Genomic DNA, 18555 nt, shown 5'->3' with positions numbered 1-18555 from the left:
TGCGCACAGAATTCCAGACTTGGTGTTGGAATCCCATCCCAAGTTCCCAAGGTGAAAAATCCAAAGGGCACTTCCACTGTTCTGTACTCTGGTTAATATGGGGCACAATCCACTGGATAATTCTTCTGCGCACGCCCCACTGAAATTAAAAGAAGCTGCATAATGGGCTCTCGCATAGCTCCTACTAATTTTAGCCAGGAGGACCAGTTGGTCGATTGTGCCCTGTGGGCCAGACTTGCCTGCCTCCCACTCCACCATTTTCAATGGCAACCAAAATCTACATCCCCAGGTGGCCTTTCCTCACCTTAATGCACCTCTGGGTTAAGGGCAGCTCTGAACCAATTTTGTACCTGTTTATGGTTTTCTCTTAGCACTAGCCTCACCCAGCATCTCTGGCACTACTTCCCCATCCCTGCGTAGTGGGCAGAGGAGAGACAGAGAGAATAAACATTCCAGGGACACTCCAACAACTTGGGAGTGCATAGCCTCCAAAGGAGAAAGATCATAATGAAAGAGAAAAGCCTATCCATAGTGGAAAGCCATTTAAAATAGAAAAGGTAGGAGCAGGAGGGATCTATGTGAATCGCTGTAGAGATGTCACAAGCATCATCCAACAGGTGGATCCTCGCAATCCATAATTACATTTAACACGTAGATGGTGCTTTAATCGCAATAATATTTGCAACAGCCCTGTAAGACAAAGCAGTTTTATTTTACCCATAGGACAGATGGGAGTGGGCAAAAGCTGAAGGTTGATGGCTTGTCTACCCTTACCCAGTGAGTTTGTGGGATCCTTTGCAACAGCTATGACTTCCTCATGCAAAAGCAGCATTGCCTCAACTGGCTTAAAACCAGCTTTTGATTGTAGTGTGAGTGGATAAGCTAACCAAAGCCTCAGTTTTCCCATTTATAAAATTAATATAATCCCAACACTGTATTCCCACACTGTTGTGAATACCGAAGCATAGGGGGACAAAGTTTTCTGCACATCCTAATGGTTACAAGAAGGACAGAACAAGGCAGTTTAAAATCCTGAAAAGACGACTATCTGAACCCAAAATAGCCTTGCTTTGTCACTTACCTGTTAGAGCAAAGACACCCGACAGCACAAGCGCCCAGTCTACAGCCTGCCCGAGATGAACTGCAGCAAGGTGAGGGGAATTCTGTGCTTCCTCTGTGCCCTGATCAGTTGCAGTGCTTAGGGCTTCCTCTCTCCCATCAGCGCTTGGCTCCTTCTTCTTTGGCAATGGGATCAACGTCGCTTCTTCGGTGCTAATGGGGAGGCCCTGTTCTCTCATACAAGGCCCTTCAGTATCATCCACCCCTTGCCCTGGGGGGCTGATGCTCTGCTCCTCTCTGCCAACTGCAGGTCCGTCAGCCTCAGCAGAAGCAGCTGGATGTTCGGCACAAAGACCCGGGCCTTCTCTGCCAATGCCCCTTCCGCTGGTGCCAATGCCACCATCGCCGACAGAAAGAGAGCACTTTTCTGCATCACCCTCTGGCTCCCTGGTGTCAACAGTACATTCTCCAGTGCCAGCACCCAACTCACTGGCACTGACAACCTCCTCTCCGGCGACAAGGCTTCGATCCCCAGGGACGCTGCTTCTCTCCTGGGTGCTGCCGCAAACTGCGATGCTGACACAGCAGTCCTCGATGCTAGCTGCTTGCTCTTGGGTGCTAATTACAGCTTCTGCATTCCTCGAATCCTGTTCCCTTGTACCAACAGAAATTTCCTCTTTCCTGGGCTCTTTTGTATCGGTAGAAGCTGCTTCTTCTTTGCTAGCTGGATCAACCCCCTGTCTAATTCGTCCGCCGCCTCCTCTCCCGGCCCCCTTTTTCTTCCTGCGGTTTCCCTTAGAGGTGCGTTTGGGTATGGCTGCAGCCGGAGAGTGGTTCTCATTGCTGTCCTCCTTGGAACGAGCAGGATCGTGGTGGACAGTTCCTGGCACCTCAGCTTTCCCTTGTCCTGTGTCCTCAGTGGCAGCAGCAGCAGCAGCAGCAACAACAACATCAAAAATGGCAGCCCGTGCCTCAGTTCCAGAGGGGCTCTGGTCTTGCTCTTGTTGTCCAGGACTCAAGCTCGCCACTTCCTGAGAGGCTTCTGATGCTAAACCCAGGACTAGAGTAGGATTTCCTCTCTGCTGCTCAACCCTATCCCCCCGAGCGCTGCTTTCTCGGCTGCACCTCTCCGCCTCCTGGGTTTTACAGGCCTGGCGCAAGGCAAAGTTCTCCCCACACCCAGACTTGTGGTGGAGCCAGGCCCGATGGCGCCGGCTCCTGCTCTTATTGTGCCCCTTGCGAGTAGGCATTGTCTGGATTTGGGTACCGCAAGGCTGTGGGATCCTGGGGGCTTGGTGCAGGGTGGGGCTGACCTCCAGGAGGTGAACGTATTCCCCCTCGGACTCCCGGTTCTCGCTGCCGGAATGGCGCCCGTCTCCAGGGCTCCGGGCCCCCAGGACCTCAGGAGGCAAATCCGCAGGGCACCGCTGGCCCACAATGAACCCGTCCTTGTGCACAAACTGGGGGTAGACCAATTCCGGCCAGGGCAGGCTCAGCACCTTCTCTCCAGCAGCCAGGAGGCAACGCTCCAGGCGCCCCGCTCGGCGTTCCTTGTTGATGCCATTGAGCCACTCAACGGTGAAAAGGAAGGGGTAGGAGTCAGAGGACACAGGCAGCTCCTGGACACCACGGCCCTCTGGGGACAGACATTTCAGCACCAGACGCGGAGAGCACTCCCGGTGAGGCACCACTTGCAGGTAAAAATCGCCAGGGCAGAGGTGCTGCCAGGGCAGCGAGCCCAGCTGCACTAGGACCTTCTCGCGGAGGCACAGTGGCCAACCCTCATGGCAGAACACAAAGCCACTATACTGAGCCTGCAACAGTGGGAAAGAGAGGCACAGAATTATATATGCAGCACTGCCTTGGGAGAAAAGAAAATTGTGCATCAAGAAATGCTAAGTCCCGTGACAATGAATATACTGAAGACTTGTTTATTTTGCACCATCTATTTTCCTTCTGCCAACCTCGCAGAGGGGCAAAGAGCCACTCCCTGATCATGAGAAATCCTGTCCCACCCTCCTCTGGCAGCTGGCATTTCACCAGTCAAAGGATTTATAAGAATCCCTCCAGCATCTTACGGGCTAAAAACTTGGTTTCTGCACCAAAGCTGAGATTTTCATGATGCACACAGTTCCTGCTTTTGCATGGCACCATCATGGAATCCACACAACTGATGGGGAGGGGAGGGGAGAGGGAAGCCCAATGCACGGCTTAACATTTCAAAGAGTCCTAAAGCTGAAGAAAACGTACACTCCTTCTCTAAACTGCCACCCACCCACATCTGCCAACAGTCAAATGGGGGTACAAGGTTGATGTGTTTGGAACTTATTGTCTGGAGCAAGGGGGATGCTGAAGTTAATAAGACTCGGCCTGACTCTTGGAGCGAGCTCTAGCGCAGAAGGGGAAGTCTACCAGCTGTGGTTCTACAGGTCTGTAATGGGATTCCAGCGTCAGAACAGAATGCTTTTATACTGCCCCTGTGCTGAGCTAGATTTCCCACTCAGAGGTATACTCCGGAGGAACAGAGCCAAACCGATGCAGCAGCTCACACAGGCTTCACTCTGGATGCGAGCCAGGATGTGCTTGGCAGGAACAAGGAAGTCGAGGGTGTAGCGCAGGGCGTCGTGCTGGTACGTCCGCTCCAGCACCTCGAAGACCTGGCTCAGCAGGGTGGGGGCAGTGGCTTCGAAGGGGGGGTACAAGGCAGCCAGGGTACTCTGGACGCATTCTTCAACCGGCTCAGGCTCCTGCAAAGAGAGAGAGCATAGTGAGGGGAAAACAGCATCCAACTGCACCTTCCCTTTCTGCCCCATCGCCAGCTCCCTGGCTCTTTAATGCCCATACAATCACCAGGGAATCTATGCCAATTCCCAGACCATTGAATACTCCAGGACAAACTCCACCACTGCTAGATCCAACCAGTTGCACCGGTGCCTTCTCAGCACAAACGCAATGTCCTTTGCTGTTTTGCATGACACGGCTCTTGCTGCACTGCTGCCAAGGGCCTCTTGTACTTGATCTTGTCCATTATTTTTTTAAAGCACATTTTTATTTGTTTTAGCAAACTCACAGAAGAGATGCAGCGGTCGTGGCTACCTGCAAGCATTGGCTGAAGCCTCACGCCAGATTACTGCCCCCTAGCGGCGAGCCAAATGGGACAGGGCAGCAAGGGAGCTGGCGGCGGCGGCGGCGCAGCGCACAGAGATTGGCAGCGTGTAAAATGAACAGGGGGCATGAGGGGGCAGCAGGGAAGAAAGAGTCTGGGAAGGTGCCAAAGTCTGAGAACAGAGCAGCCGAGGTTCCATCTGGAATACATTAGCAGCTGTGAGCTCATTCCTTCCGCAGCTCCACCCAGCAAAGGAAATGGGGGTGGGGGGAGAGAGAGAGAGAAAGAGGCTGCGAGGGAAAGGGGCCAACAGCAAGAGGCAGCCATTGTGCCAGACCTTCCAAAAGCACCTAATCACGAGTTGCAAGAACCCTTTTCGTACCACTTGCAAGCACATTGAATCAGATGCAAACCTTTTAATTCTTTTCACTTGCTACGGGTGCCGTGCTTTCCTGCATTGGTTTCAGAATCCAGATCAAACGACTTTGCAAACCTATTGCAATTTATTTATTTATTTTGCTTTGTTTTCAAAAAAAAATCCCCAAAACTGCAGAATCAGGTGGTGGTGGGCTTGATTTACAGGGCACATGCTAGAAGCTACCCTGTACCAAACAAGGCACTGGCCTATCTAGCTGAATATTACCTGCACTGACTGGCAGTGCCCCTCCGGGGGTTTTGACAGGGTGACTCCCAGCTTTACCTAGAGAGGCCGGGGACTGAAGCTGAGACCTTTGGTGTGCAAAGCAGATGCTCTTATCTCTGAACTGTGACCCTTCCCCTTTGTGTAGTCCTGTACATTTCCAGGGGGTAGTCGTGTTAGACTTCTGCATTAGAAAACAACAGTCTTTTGGCACCTAGGCGGCTTAATTTATTAAGGAACAAGTTTTCTTGAAGCACACCAAAGTCTATGAAAACTTATGCCATGGACAAACTTGTAAGTTGTTAAAGTGCTAAAAGTTTATTTCTTGGTTTTTAATCCCTTCCATGTCTATTCAGAAGTGGAATGAAACACATGTCCAAAAAAAGAGGGTATTCTGCAATCCAAAGCCTCGTACCTAGAGGCAAGCTCCACTGACACAGAAACACACTGCTGGGTACTGAAATGTGAAAATTCTGGAGGGGTCCATGGAACTATACCATCAATCGAACCAGGGTGGATAAAAATCAATGATTTTTTAAAAATAAAAAAATGGATTTTTAAAATTTAAATTGGATTTTTAAAATAAAATGCTTTTGGAGGAAAAAGTATTTCTAAAGATAGTTTTCTATTTAAGTTACGTTATAGTCCAAAGGCCATCAGGAAACAAGGATTTGTTTTAAGTTTTTCATGTGTGCTAAAACTCAGCCCAAGTATATACAGTATATAAAAGTTTAACCACATCAGTTAAAAAACATGGATACATATGCTACAATGTTATTGTTTCAGTTAAATAAATTGTTTAAATTGTTATTAAGGAAATGATTGTTTTTCTCCTTCCAATAAAGTACAGCAGAAAAGTTGTCCAAATATAAACAGTTAACTTACTAAACCTCACAATAATTTCATAATTATCTGTATATGTATAACCAAATCAGTAATTTTTGATATAGCTGTAAAAACTACTCTGAAAATTTATTATTCCAAAAAAATGAAACCTTCATCTCATTGTAAATATTAAGATTATATCAGCAGGAATGCCTTTCTGTAAAAAAAAAAGAGGGAGGGAATTAAATCAAGTCTTACTGACTAGTGATTTAAATCGTGATTTAATCAATTTGATTTAAATCAAATCCACCCTGAATTGAACCTTAAAAAAACAAAAACCCTGTAGCAGACGGTGACCATTTAGAATTGACTTATTTGTAGCACTAGCTCTTGTATTTATTTCCAAAGGGGTAACAGTGTTACTCGCGTCACAGCAAAAACAATTTAAGAGTCTTGTAGCACACCCAAAAGCTTATGTCATGAGACATTTGTTAGGGTTGTACCCAATGTGTTAGTCATACGCAAATAGACCCATTGAAATTAATGACCAGAGTCACATTCATTCATTTCAATGAGCCTACTCTAAATAGGACTAGGTTTGGATGCAGCCCTTCGTCTTTAAAACGCCACAAGATTTTGAGACTTTTTGTTCTTTTCATTTCCGCGTTTCTTCAAATGGTTTACAGACCACACAGTTTTCTGCCCAAAACATTTTCCTGCCTGAGGTGAAGGACAAGATACAGACCCCCAACTCCTAAAATTCCTTGTTCAGAAACTGACTGGACTGGCATATGAATCTTATTTTCTGCAGTGGCAAAAGGACAATGTGCCAAAGGACATCAGGCTTCCTTGGGGAATATGGGGAGCTGTGCAAGACACACACAGAGAATTTCCCTCAGCATCTGCTGCAGCAACCTTATTCTCCCTAATGCTAGGTAGGGCCAGATCTGCAGGGTAGCTTATAAAAACCTCACAGTGAAAAGCTCAGTGCTCACGTACAACTGACGAAGAAGTTGGAGTGCCTTGAAACCTATTACAGTGTTACGTGGATACAGAGCACATCTGCAGCGACAGCGAATCAGGGTTGCACTTTTAGGTTGCCTTTGTGCAAGCAACCATCTGTTGGGTGTAGCTGTCTGGGGGGGACGACACCAAATGCAAGAGCACATATTCATGTGTTTTGCGTAAACAGGGCTTTATTTTACATTTCTAAAAAGGAGAGGGTATGCTACTATGTCTAAAAAAATCAGTTCTCCTAATCCCAGGTATAGAAGAGGCTGCCTAAGATTACACAATGGTAGGGAAAACAGGATTTGGTGCTTTTTCCCCTTCTTTCGGTGCCAGAACGGCGATGTCACCTGCCAGAGAGGGGCCCAGAGAAGAAGAAGCACTGCGACAGCATCTGCATCTCCCCACCCTCAGCTTTCCCACTCCCCCCCCACTTTCTCCCTAGCCCCCCCCCCCATCACAGCTGCTGCACGCTGCACCTCCTCTCAGCTCACTGGTCTCCCTTCTCTTGCTTTCTCTTCCACCAGGCAAAGGAAGAAACAATGAATCTTATTTAGCGGGGAAGACCAGGCTGAAGTATATAGTCCAGCTGGGCACAAGGCAAGAGATGTATGAATATACCTCCCTGGCTGTGTGCTGAGAGTGTTAGTCTTACCTGCCTTTTCACTCCACCCTGCTCTTTCTTTAAGAGCCCCCCTTGTGGAGCGAGGACTCTCCCCGAAACACATGTCTTCTGCCAGCACTCCCTATTCTTTTTCTTGTGCTTCTTTGTTCTCCTGCCTCTCCCCACATTCTTGCACCTGCTTACCTGCTTGGCAGGATAACTTTAATGGCACCGGAGGGCAAACTTTGAAAACGCACCTAGTGTCCCACTGATGGAATACTCTGCTTTCCTCAACACCATCAGTGATTCTTCCGCCTCATATATGCCATATGAAGTGGTATATATGGACAGGATGTGTTGGAAACAAGATGGGGCAATGTGTAACCCTCTATGCTTTAGCTTAGGGGTGAAGAACCTCAGGCCTGGGGGCCATTAAGCATCTCTGTCCACCCCTTGGGACTCTCTCTCACGGACACTGCGCCACCCTCTCCTGGAGAGCTTTAGGCCGACTGGATTGTGTACTTGAACTATGATAAGGCCTCTTGCTTGCCTTAGAAACCTCCGAGCTTTGTGTGACTTGAATGTGGCCTACTGCACAAAGACAAGAGTAACATCTGTTGTTTCACTCATGTTTTGCCTCTGGCTACACCCACCACTGGGTTCCCCCAGAAGATTGCCTGGAAAAGTACATGGTCTCTGGGCTTTAAAAGGTTCCCCACTCCTGCTTTAAGCCAAACTCAGTGGGCACCAAGTCTAGATCCTTCCAGCCATGTGCCAGTACTTGTCATCAATATAGCAAACTGATCCCTGCTGAGGTAGTTGGCAAGGCCTGCTGGAGGAACTTCCACCTGCATAACTGGATGTCAGAGAAGTGTCATCTGGCTACCCTTATCCTCACATGTTTCATCACCACTTCCACCAAGAGATACTTCAGGAGTTCTCCTTCCATGACACATCAAGGAAGGCACCACTGGTCACCTCTGGAGCCTGTAAGGAAAGTGCCAGGAGGTAACATGCACTGGTGCACATGTCAGGAGAAGGGTTTGTGTCAGGATGATGCCCGAGAACCAGAAAGATGTGATAGCCAACAGAGGCTCCCTGGAAAAAGCCACATACCACTTCAAGAAGGAGTATATAAACTAATAATAATAATAATAATAATAATAATAATAATAATAATGCAATCCCATCTTTGTGGTTATCAGGTGGAATAGTTTAAGCAAAACATGAATGTCTTCAGGTGCAGTATGCTCATTTTGTTGGAGATAGGCAAAAGGTATCTCCAGGGAGGAATTTTGTCCTCTCTCTTTGCAACCACACAATAATGACCCATCAGGGCATCAGGGCCAGTTACCGGGTTGCTGGGGGAACAGTCTACCTGGCCAACTATACCCTTCAAGCTTCCACTTCCATGGGATCTTCAGTCCCACTGTAGCCTGCCTTTTCCTTTCCTGGATTGATTGGGATCCCAGTTTCACCTCTGCTGCGTAAGTAACTTGCCAAGTCATCTGTGCCCAAAGAGTCAAAATGAAGAAAGCTTTTAAAAATAATAATTTCCTGGTGATAATAAATATGAATCGGTCTCTTAACTTTGAATCAGATCCTTCTCTTTGAAGAGGTGGGTTTGTTATTGTATCATTTAACTGCCCTTGCTTCTTCTCTAGTGAGTATAATTAGCCAATCTATGAAATCACTGAGCTTAAAGGAAATTCTCCATGCATTTTTCCTCTTTGGCATAAGTAGTGAGGAATTTGTCTTCTGTTCTTTTGTAAAACACATCCCGCTGCATATCCATTAACATCGCTACCCCTTTCCATTCAATTTCCATCCACTCCAGATCCTGCGTACTATTGATGCCTTTACCCCTTGGGACAATGGTGAGGAACCTCTGGCTCTCCAGTGGTGCCCTGGGCAATGCCAAAACTGGGTGCCTCTTGCCTTCCATTCTACATCACAGCTGTGCCAACCCTGAGGTTCTGCACCAGTCACACTCCCCTAAATCTGCCTCTGAAACCAGCACCCCAAATCACCCAGTAAACTCGTTGCCCTTGTGTGGTGGCGGCTTCCCAACGGAGAAATTGTCCTGCCTACTATTCAATATCATTTAACAGGGGACAGCAGGGATTGAACCTGGAACCTTTTCACTGGTGTGAGGAAGCTCACGGGCAGAGTTGTGTAGTGGTTAGAGTGCTGGACCACAGCCTGGGAGACCTGGGTTCAAATCCCCACTCTGCCATGAAGCTCACTTGGTGGCCTTGGGCCTGTCACGCTCTCTGCCTAACCTATCTTGCAGGGTTGTTGTGAGGGGAAAGGAATAGCCAGGAATGCTACCTTGAGCTCTTTGGAAGGCAGGTGGGATATAAATAAAATAAACAAGCAAACAAACAAACCTTCCAGGCACATGTGAGAGGTTGAAGCAAACTTAAGCAGAGAGATACATGTGACTCTTACCTTTGTACAGCAGGTTGCATTCCAGCCACACAGAAGTCAAGAGGTTTCCTTCTAAACACACCCAGTGCACATACAAGCCTCCATTCTGGCAAGCAGCAGTTATTACTGCTCAAGGACGCATTCCAGGCAGGCCAAAGCACTCAAGAGGGCGAGTGACAAAGAGTCCCAAGGGCTTGATAAAGAGAACCAGGCGGTGGCACTCATATCCCCAAGGCCAAGGCACTACATCCTTGTTTTACATGCAAAGCAGGTGCCCTACAACCAGGACCAGCCCAAGCCATTTTGCCACCTGAAGCAAGGCAGGACCACCCCTCATCCCCAGCCACTGCAGCCAACAAGACAGGTTACTGCTACTTACTGCAAGCACAGCAGCAAAGGTGTCCCAAGTCTCACAGCATCATGTCAAAACGTCTAGCCAAGGCAGCTGCCGGAAACGAGAGCTCAAGCAGCGGCTGGCAAGGGGGCAAGCTCATTCTAGCAGCCGGGGGTGGGGGGTGGCTTAGCAAGGCAGTGGGGGGTGGCATTCATTCCACTGCCCCCCTTCAATCTGACACCTGAGACAAGTGACTCAGCGCGTCTCATAATAGGGCCGGCCCCAGCCCTCTTCCCACAAGGAAGGCTCAAATTGGCAACCTGGCTACTTTTCAGGGACTAGCCCTCACCAGGCCTCAGTTCAAGTTTTTAGCCGCACGGTACTTTGTAGAATAGTGGAAAGTATGTCTGTTTTACATTCCTCCTTCGCCCCCCAGGAGCTTTTTGCCACTTTCTGGAAGAGAGGCAGGAAAGTAGAGACTCGGAGCCAGCCAAGCTTGAGGGAGAAGTTCTACATCCCCGACAGGAAGAGGCAACCCCCCCTTCCCACACAGACACTGGCAGGAGGCAGGAAGGAGTGGGGAGGCCCCTTCTTGGCTCGACGTCCTGGAGGGTGTGCAAGGCAGATGGTTCCAGGGAGAACAGTGGCTGGCAAAAAAACAGAAAGCCGTCCTCCTCCAGAAATATTGCTGGTGGAGTATATATATTTCCTCTCTCTCTCATAAACGCAAATTGGAGTCTCCGCATCTCCATCCTATATACTAATCTCAAACCCAAACTCCTTCTCAAAGTGTGGATCTTTCTGCAATGAAAACAGCACCATCCATGCACAAAGGAGAATTATCAGCAGACTTGGGGGAACCCCAAGGTTTGCAGAAGTACAAAAAGGGGGAAACCCTTCTATTTAAAAAATCCTAAGATGGGAGATCCCAAAATCGATCATTGAACACTGAGCATGCTCAGTGGGCACAAAATACTGACTGACAGGGTGGGGAAGGGGGAAAATGTGAGGTGAGAATGGAACGGATTTGGCTGGCTAGCTGGAACCCTGAACCAGGTCATTCTACATTGCCGCCTAAGGCAACCCAGCTCACTCTATGTAATGGTAGGACTGGCCCTATCGGAGAAAAATATTCAAATCTGAAGTCAGCCATCAAGCTCACTGCGACAGTATCTCAGCCTAACATACCTCATAGGCTTGCTTTGTGAATAAAATGGGGGGGGGATACCACATAAACCCACTACAGTGGTACCCCAGGTTAAGAACTTAATTCATTCCGGAGGTCCGTTCTCAACCTGAAACTGTTCTTAACCTGAGGTACCACTTTAGCTAATGGGGCCTCCTGCTGCTGCCGCGCCGCCGCCACGCGATTTCTGTTCTCATCCTGAAGCAAAGTTCTTAACCCAAGGTACTATTTCTGGGTTAGCGGAGTCTGTAACCTGAAGCATCTGTAACCTGTGGTACCACTGTATAAGCTTCTGGGAGGAAGTGTAAGATTAATGTAATCAATGTACAGCAACCTAGTTAGGATTACTCAGTGGAAAGGGAGCCTTACCCTGAAAGCAGACGATTGGTCCATCCATCTCAGGGTTGTCTGCACTGACCATCAGTGGCCCTCCAGGATTTCAGACAGCATTCTCTCCCAGCCCTACCTAGAGATACCAGGAATTGAACCTGGAACCTTTCCCAAGCAAAGCAGATGTTCTGTCACTATGCTACAGCCCTTCCGGCAAGGAAATACATTCTGCACTAGGTCATCATCAGATTTAGCATTCATATAGTGTTTTTAGCAGACTCCAGAAGCTTCACATACTCAACATCACCAATCCTTAGGGAAAACTCTGTGAGTTATTATCCCCATATTACAGGTGAGGCCAAGAGAGAGCAGCTTACCTAAGATCACGTACAGAAATCCAGACTGGAACTGAGGAGCGCTTAGTGCACAACACCGTCTCTTGGACACTATGCAACATTTCACAGGGGCTGAACCCTGGTCAGATTATGCCCTGTTTTGGGGCAAGTTCACACATGCATGCATGCATGCACACAAACAGCACTCAGTAATTGCACAAATTATGTCTTAGCGTTGGTGGAAAAGCCATCGTCTCACATCAAACACCAGAGGCAGATCTCCGTCTTTCATCTAATTCTACAGCGGTGGTTTTCAATGGGTCAAAGTAAACTTTCAAGGATTGCTCAAAGGGGTTCACTGCTCAGTGTATGAACTGCCTCCATATCTAAAAGTGAACAAGTCTTCTCTCTTACTAGCGTCAGGTACAGCCAGCCCTACCATTAGGCAATGAGGCAGCCCCCTCAGGGCAGTTGATTTTGGGTGTCATGGAAGCTCAGCAAATTGCTACTTATCTAATCTATTATTACAGTGTGAGGGAACAGCAGCAGAGAGGTGCTCATGGAATTTTCTGCCTCGGGTGCTAAAATAACTTGGCTGGCTTTAGGTACTCAGCACCTGGGGAGACTGCTCCGCCTCAGGTAGCAGAATGTCTTGGGATGGCCTGCCCAGCAATATACTGTGTAAGCCAGGAACTCAGTCCATATATAATTCAGCAGCAATTTTTTATAATCAGGGAAGTTATAGAAAGTCTAAAGAAGTGGTTCCATGTATGACTAAGATGTTACAGGCTGTTCTTTATCTCTTTAGGTCCAGAGGAGCCAATATAATGCTCTTCAGATATTGTTGGGCTCCAGCTCCCATCAGGCTCAGCCAACATGGCCAACAGCCAAGGATGATGGGAACTGCAGTTCAGCATCATCTCTGGAAGGCTCCATGTTGGCACCCCCTGCATTAAGAAAATTAAATGCCAGAGTTAAATTCTGCTTCTTCCTAGCCGGATTGCTGAGGACTAGTTTTTGTATGGCTTTTAAAATAGAGAATGTAGAAAAAATGTTTAAACTCATTACTTATCATCATTGTCCTTACTTATGCGGCACACATTGGCGCATCTATTCTTTCCAAGCAAGTACACTTATTTTTTAAAATCACTTTTATGACAGATATTAATATTAGCAATATTTATGATATGATTTTATATACTGACTTTCTGAATTCTTCTCTCTTTAAATTTTTTTGGTAAATATTACCATTGCAGAGCTGTGCCTGTGTTTAGTGGTTATGCCGCAACCCCAGAGTCGTTTGCAACTGGACTTAATTGTCAGGGGTCCCTTTACCTTTTTACTGATATTCCCCAGTAAAAAGAGTCTTGGATTGAAGTACATCAAGAACTGATAACTTTCTATTTAAAAACACAGTGGATACCCACTTTTTGAATGTGTGGAGGGAGGGGGGAAATCACATCATTTAGAAAACGTCACCTTGATCTCAGAAATTGCTGCTGGGCACCACTGACTGCCATGATTATGTTTCTGCAGACATTTGTGTGTACCAGGGGAATGGTTTCCATGGAGAAAATAAGAAGCTGAAAAAATTACCTACGAACCACCCTGCTGAATAAGTGCAGTGCCTTTCCCTACCGGAGAAGACTTCACAATCAACTCTAGCCCCCACACACCTGGGATTACAGGAGTCTGCCTTATGCCAAGCCAGCTCATTTGCCCATCTAGCCCAGAGATGTTTCCTTTGAGTAGCACTGAGCAGTTTCAGCAGAAGGCCGGCTCCACCATGAGTCAGGGTGGAGGCAAGTGGTCTCGGTTGCCACGAAAGAGCCGAAAACTCTTATTTATTTTATTTTGCTTATTTATTACATGCTCCTAGGGGTCCTATGCACCGTGGCTTGTGGGAGGGGCTGTTTCCTGTTCTGCCTCAGGTAGAAAAATGCTCTGGTTTGTGGCAAACATTCTTCCCATCACCTGCTATCCACCAATTCACAGAAGTATTTCTACACTGCCCTCTCATAGGAGATCAGGAGGATGGTGTACAACATTGTGAAAACATTTTTTTAAAAAAACAACAACAACACTGTAAGTGGTACAGAACAATAATGAAAATTACCATCTGCTCAAGAAAATGTTAAACAATTTGCATAGGCCTATCAGCTGCCTGGTTCTTTTTATCTGAAGACACCACAGACTGAACTTGGGGTTTCTTCTTTGCAAAGCATGTGTTATACAGTCCCACCTGACAAAGAGGGGGCTTCCAGTTTACGCTTCCAGGATTAAAGCTCTGGTGCCTTTTGTTTTTAACCCTGAGCACTGAGAGGAGGCACATGAAGCACACCAGTCGGTGTCCTTACTGGTACTCCCCTAGACCACACAGCCATTATGGAGGTTATGGGACAGACCCTCTGCCACACTGTCAACTTGCAAAAGCAAAAAAAGAGTGCAAGGCCCATCAAAGTCAAATTACACATAAACATGTGAAATAAAAGCTGCTGCTTCTAAAGACAAGCAGTTCTGGGAGGGAGATAATAAGGAGGGAAGGGGTGATTTGGCACTTTTCAGTGGCAGTTACCTCTGCCCAAGCCACAGTCCTATTTCTCCCTTGCTCTACAGGTTTCCAAATGTGTTCCACCTATTTAAACCCATACCTAGTAGCTGAGGAGGAGTAGCAACTAGCATGTGTTTGTGTTTTGGGGTGGGGGGAATAGAGTTGCAATGGGAAAATGGCAAGCAAGGTTATAAGGCAGCAAACAAATGCCTAAAAAAGTATCAATCTAGCCATTTTTCCTTTGAAGAACCACCTACTGTGGTTTTGTGGCATGCATTCGCAGATCATGTGCCGTTTGACTCTCACAATTCTTTGCATGTGTGTGCACACCAAAGATTGCTCTTTTACAACAGAGCCAGGAACCAGGTCAACCTTTTCTGGGGTTTCTTTGGATCTATAAATGACAACCATGCAATAAGATACTAAAATATGTTCCCCTTTGCTGACCTCCCACACAGATCGTAGGACTTTGTTTAAATCCGGAAGAAAAGGTATCTTGCCACCACCTCCAGCTTGGAGCAACCAACCTGAGCCCAGCTAGAACAAATGCCTGGTCCACACACGCAGTGAGATCAGGTGTCTCCTTCAGAGCCAACTTTCAGCTAGCTATGCTGCTCTTAATCCCCGCTCCAAAATGTAAGGTTCCCTCCCCACACACCCAATAATATACTCTATCAATGCCTTTTTTGTCCAAAAACATTTGAGAGTGTTGTTAATGAGGGAGGGAGGGAGGCAGGATAGAAGAGTAGGCTAGAAAGCAGAATGAAGACACACAATTCTAAACCAAAAGGAGTGTTCTGGTTAGTGTAGATTCTAGTTCGAATTACAGATGCAGGAAACGTCAAAGGAAACTCTCTGAGCATCCCTTGGAAAGAGAGACTCCTGCCAGGTGCTGAAAACCACACTCTTGTACTGCACGGCCAGAAATCAGTAACCACCACCACAGTACTGGGGTTCCCGACCCAGAATCACAAATCTTAGGCTGGGATCCCTCACATCATCAGGCATGAAGCATTCAGGAGGGGAGGCGCGGTTGATGAAGAGACACAACATCTCTTTTAACTACTCGGAATTAAAGAGCAGGCTTAGAAGTCCTGCGTGCGCACAGCGAGGTTGGCCAGTAGTATTTACTCCCGAGTAAACACGGTTGCGATTCGGCTGCAAGCCCCAGTTACACCCCTGACAGTAACTCTTGCCCCGCCCCCGCCTGCTCCCCCGCACCAGTGCTGTGGGCTCCCTCCAGCGGCGAGCCACCCTGATCCCCATCACCCTCTCCCCCTCCAGTATCGCAATGCCCTCTCTGATGCCCAGCACCTCATTCCCGCAGTTAGTGCGCTTCCTTCAAGGGAGGGGGCGGTCAGGTTAGAATACCTCTCCCGACGTGGCCCACCTCCCCACTGCCCTTAGCAACCCACCCACCTACCCCCGGAGGCCGCGTTACCTGCCCAGCCCGGACCCCCCCGCCCCCCCCCCCAGCAGAGCGCACAGCGGCTCACCATGGCGCAGACAGGCGGGCTCACCGACGGGACGGGCTCGCCTGATCTATTGCTGAGGCGGCTGCTTCTGTCGCTGCCGCCGCCGCCTCCGAACTCCGCGCTGCGCCCCCGCCCCCCGCCCCCCGCCTTGGCCGGCTCTAGCCCAGCCTGGAGCCACCCCCTGGCAGAAATCCCGGCCCCCGACGCCACGGCTGCCTGCAGCTGCAGTCCCCGCCGGAGCCCGGCCAAGGGCACGTGGAGGCGCGACTGCGGCAGCGCCGAGTGAGCGGGGAGGGGAAGGGGAGGGGAGGCAGGCAGGCAGGCGAGGCGAGGGGAGGGGAAGGGAAGGGAGGGAGGGACGGAGGGGGACCAGGCTCGGCCGACGCCTCCGCTCTCCGCCTACGAGTGCCCTTGAGAGCCGAGCCACAAGTTCCCCCAGCCGGATGATCGCGCCTCGACTTGCAGCTCAAGGCAGCTCAGTCCCTCGAGCCCGCTTTGCAGCGGCGGGGCTCGGCCGGCGATGTCAGAACGTCTGCGGATCGAGAGGCGAGGCTGCTTCTGAGCGTATGCAGAGCGCGCTTGTGTTTAACGTAGGGGAGGAGGAGGCGGCTCATTAGACCACGAGGCTGCCCGGTAAAAGGGCTCGCACTCCCCCGGCAGATTTGGCGTTTAAGCCAAGGCTTTTCTTGCTTACACACACACACACACACACACACACACACACACGAGATCCTCTGGAGAAAAATGATTTAAGCAAATGATGCTGAGACAGTTTAAGAAATGCGAACTCGCAGGGTAGTGCTTGGACCACAGCGGAGACAGAGGAATCCTTAGTTTATGTGCTGTTGTCCCCCACGTAGCTACTGTTTTTAGAAGGCTGGTCGGGATCGTGATTTGTGGAAAATTGGGAGAAGTCACATGGACCTTATGGATTTCATTAAGAGCCTTCTCTCTCTCTCTCTCTCTCTCTCTCTCTCTCTCTCTCTCCCTTCCCAATTCAGGAACTGCTTGTTTGGCTTAACTTAAACCAGATGCTTGGCCATAAACAAGGGCGGGGAACCTGTGGCCCTCCAGATGTTGCTGGAGTCCAGTTCCCATCAGCCCAAGCCGGCATGGCCAGGTGACCCGAGTTATAGTCCAATAGATTCACTACCCTTGTCTTGGGACAATAGAAATGTCAGAGTCCAAGCAGGTTGCTATAGAAGAGAATGGTTATTGACCGCATGCAGAGTGCCACAGCCAGCACGCACACTTTGGGGCATCCAGGGGTGCAATTCCCAGGCAGAGTTTAGCCCCAGCACCTCTCCGGTTCAGAAATGAAACGTTGTCTTTGGGCTATGAGCTTCAAACCACGAAAACAGAATCATTTTGATGGAGGCCTACAGGCATAAGGACGGGTCCTTATGTACCCAACAACATAACGTTAATTAACCCAAGGAAACTACTATCTACTAGTTCCACATTCAAAATTCTCTCTTTCACCAATAATATCTAAAGAACCGTGCTGCATCTAAACAACAGTCCACTAAAACCTACTAACGAGCCAGATGCCGCTATAAAGCTCTTGAGTATGGCAGGAAGGCAGTCCTCAGCATGTGGCACTCAGATTAATGTGAATACACCTATTAGAATGGATTGGAAATTGTGTGTGTGTGTGTGTTTGTGTGCAAGGGAGGGGGTGGGGTTCTTCTCCTGCACCAATTTTATACTTTTGATCCATGCCACTTATGAGTATACCATACGGTTTCCTTGCCAGTGCGTAACCGCAACCAACCCTCATACTTTTGGGATGTGAGATTCCAAGAATGTGAGTTCCAAGCGGGTTTTTGTATCCCCCCCGCCACCCCCCAGTTTATAGGAGCTGGGCCACACACAAACGCACGCATAACAGACTGACATTGTATCAGCAGTATTTCATATGCCAGCTAGGGGGAGGGGCTACTTTCTTCTAGGTTTCCCTTTCAGAACAAGTTTAAATTCCAGGAAAAACTTTAAACACACACACACACACACACACACACACACACACACACACTTTCCAGGCTTTTCGACTGAGCAGAGCTAATAAGCCTGAAAGCAAAGGAGGACAAGGCAGGATGGAGATGCCTATACTCAGAAAAGCTGGCAATAGAGAAGGAGTGGGAGTCAAGTGACTTAACTTTGATCAGGTTTCAGATTTGCAGCCAAAAAGAACAAATAAATTTAATCTGTTTTTATTTATTTATTTATTTTAAAAAACTGTTTAGTTAGGAAAGGCATCTGATTAGCTCAAATCAAAATGCTGCCCCCCCCCCAACCACATGCTTTTGCAGGCCTCTCTGCCTTTGCCACCTACCCTTCCCTCAAGTTTATTTTATGGGGTTCGGAAGCCCTTTCCCACAAACGTTCTAGAATAATAACTTTCTGAAATCCACACTGTTGAATCTAAAATATGATCTCTGTTGTGGTTGTCTGTAAAACTGATGGTGTTTGTTATAATTATAAGTATCAGTGCTTTTTTCTGTGGGGACGCTGGGGGACACGTACCCCTAAACATTTTGAGAATCTTTGCACTTTTGTCCATTTGCTGTATTTATTTTTTCCCTATTTGAACTATAAAATGGTGATTTTCTTGAGTCAAAATGAGAGTACCCCTAAACATTTTTAAGGGGGAAAAAGCACTGATTATTATT

The 18555-nt window shown here is 48.2% G+C and overlaps 1 protein-coding gene across 4 annotated transcripts in view; it reads right to left on the bottom strand.

The window, feature by feature from the left end:
* Positions 1–16144, bottom strand: part of ARHGEF40 (Rho guanine nucleotide exchange factor 40) — a 39369-nt gene extending 23225 nt beyond the window's left edge. For all 4 annotated transcript variants that reach the window (XR_014504501.1, XR_014504502.1, XM_083411297.1 and 1 more), the window contains exons 1-3: positions 15905–16144; positions 3609–3806; positions 1082–2873 (exon numbers count right to left, since the gene is read on the bottom strand). Coding sequence is in view for 2 of the 4 variants with exons in the window: in XM_083411297.1 (XP_083267423.1) it covers positions 1082–2873; positions 3609–3806; positions 15905–15907 (1993 nt within the window). In the remaining 2 variants the exon portion in view is untranslated. The remainder of the gene's footprint in view (positions 1–1081; positions 2874–3608; positions 3807–15904) is intronic.
* Between the last annotated feature and the right edge of the window lie 2411 nt (positions 16145–18555).

This window comes from Podarcis tiliguerta, assembly GCF_965153285.1.
Source record: "Podarcis tiliguerta genome assembly, chromosome: 13".
Taxonomy (NCBI): domain Eukaryota; kingdom Metazoa; phylum Chordata; class Lepidosauria; order Squamata; family Lacertidae; genus Podarcis; species Podarcis tiliguerta.
Note: the sequence above shows the minus strand (reverse complement) of the source record. Positions and strands in the feature narration are given on the sequence as shown.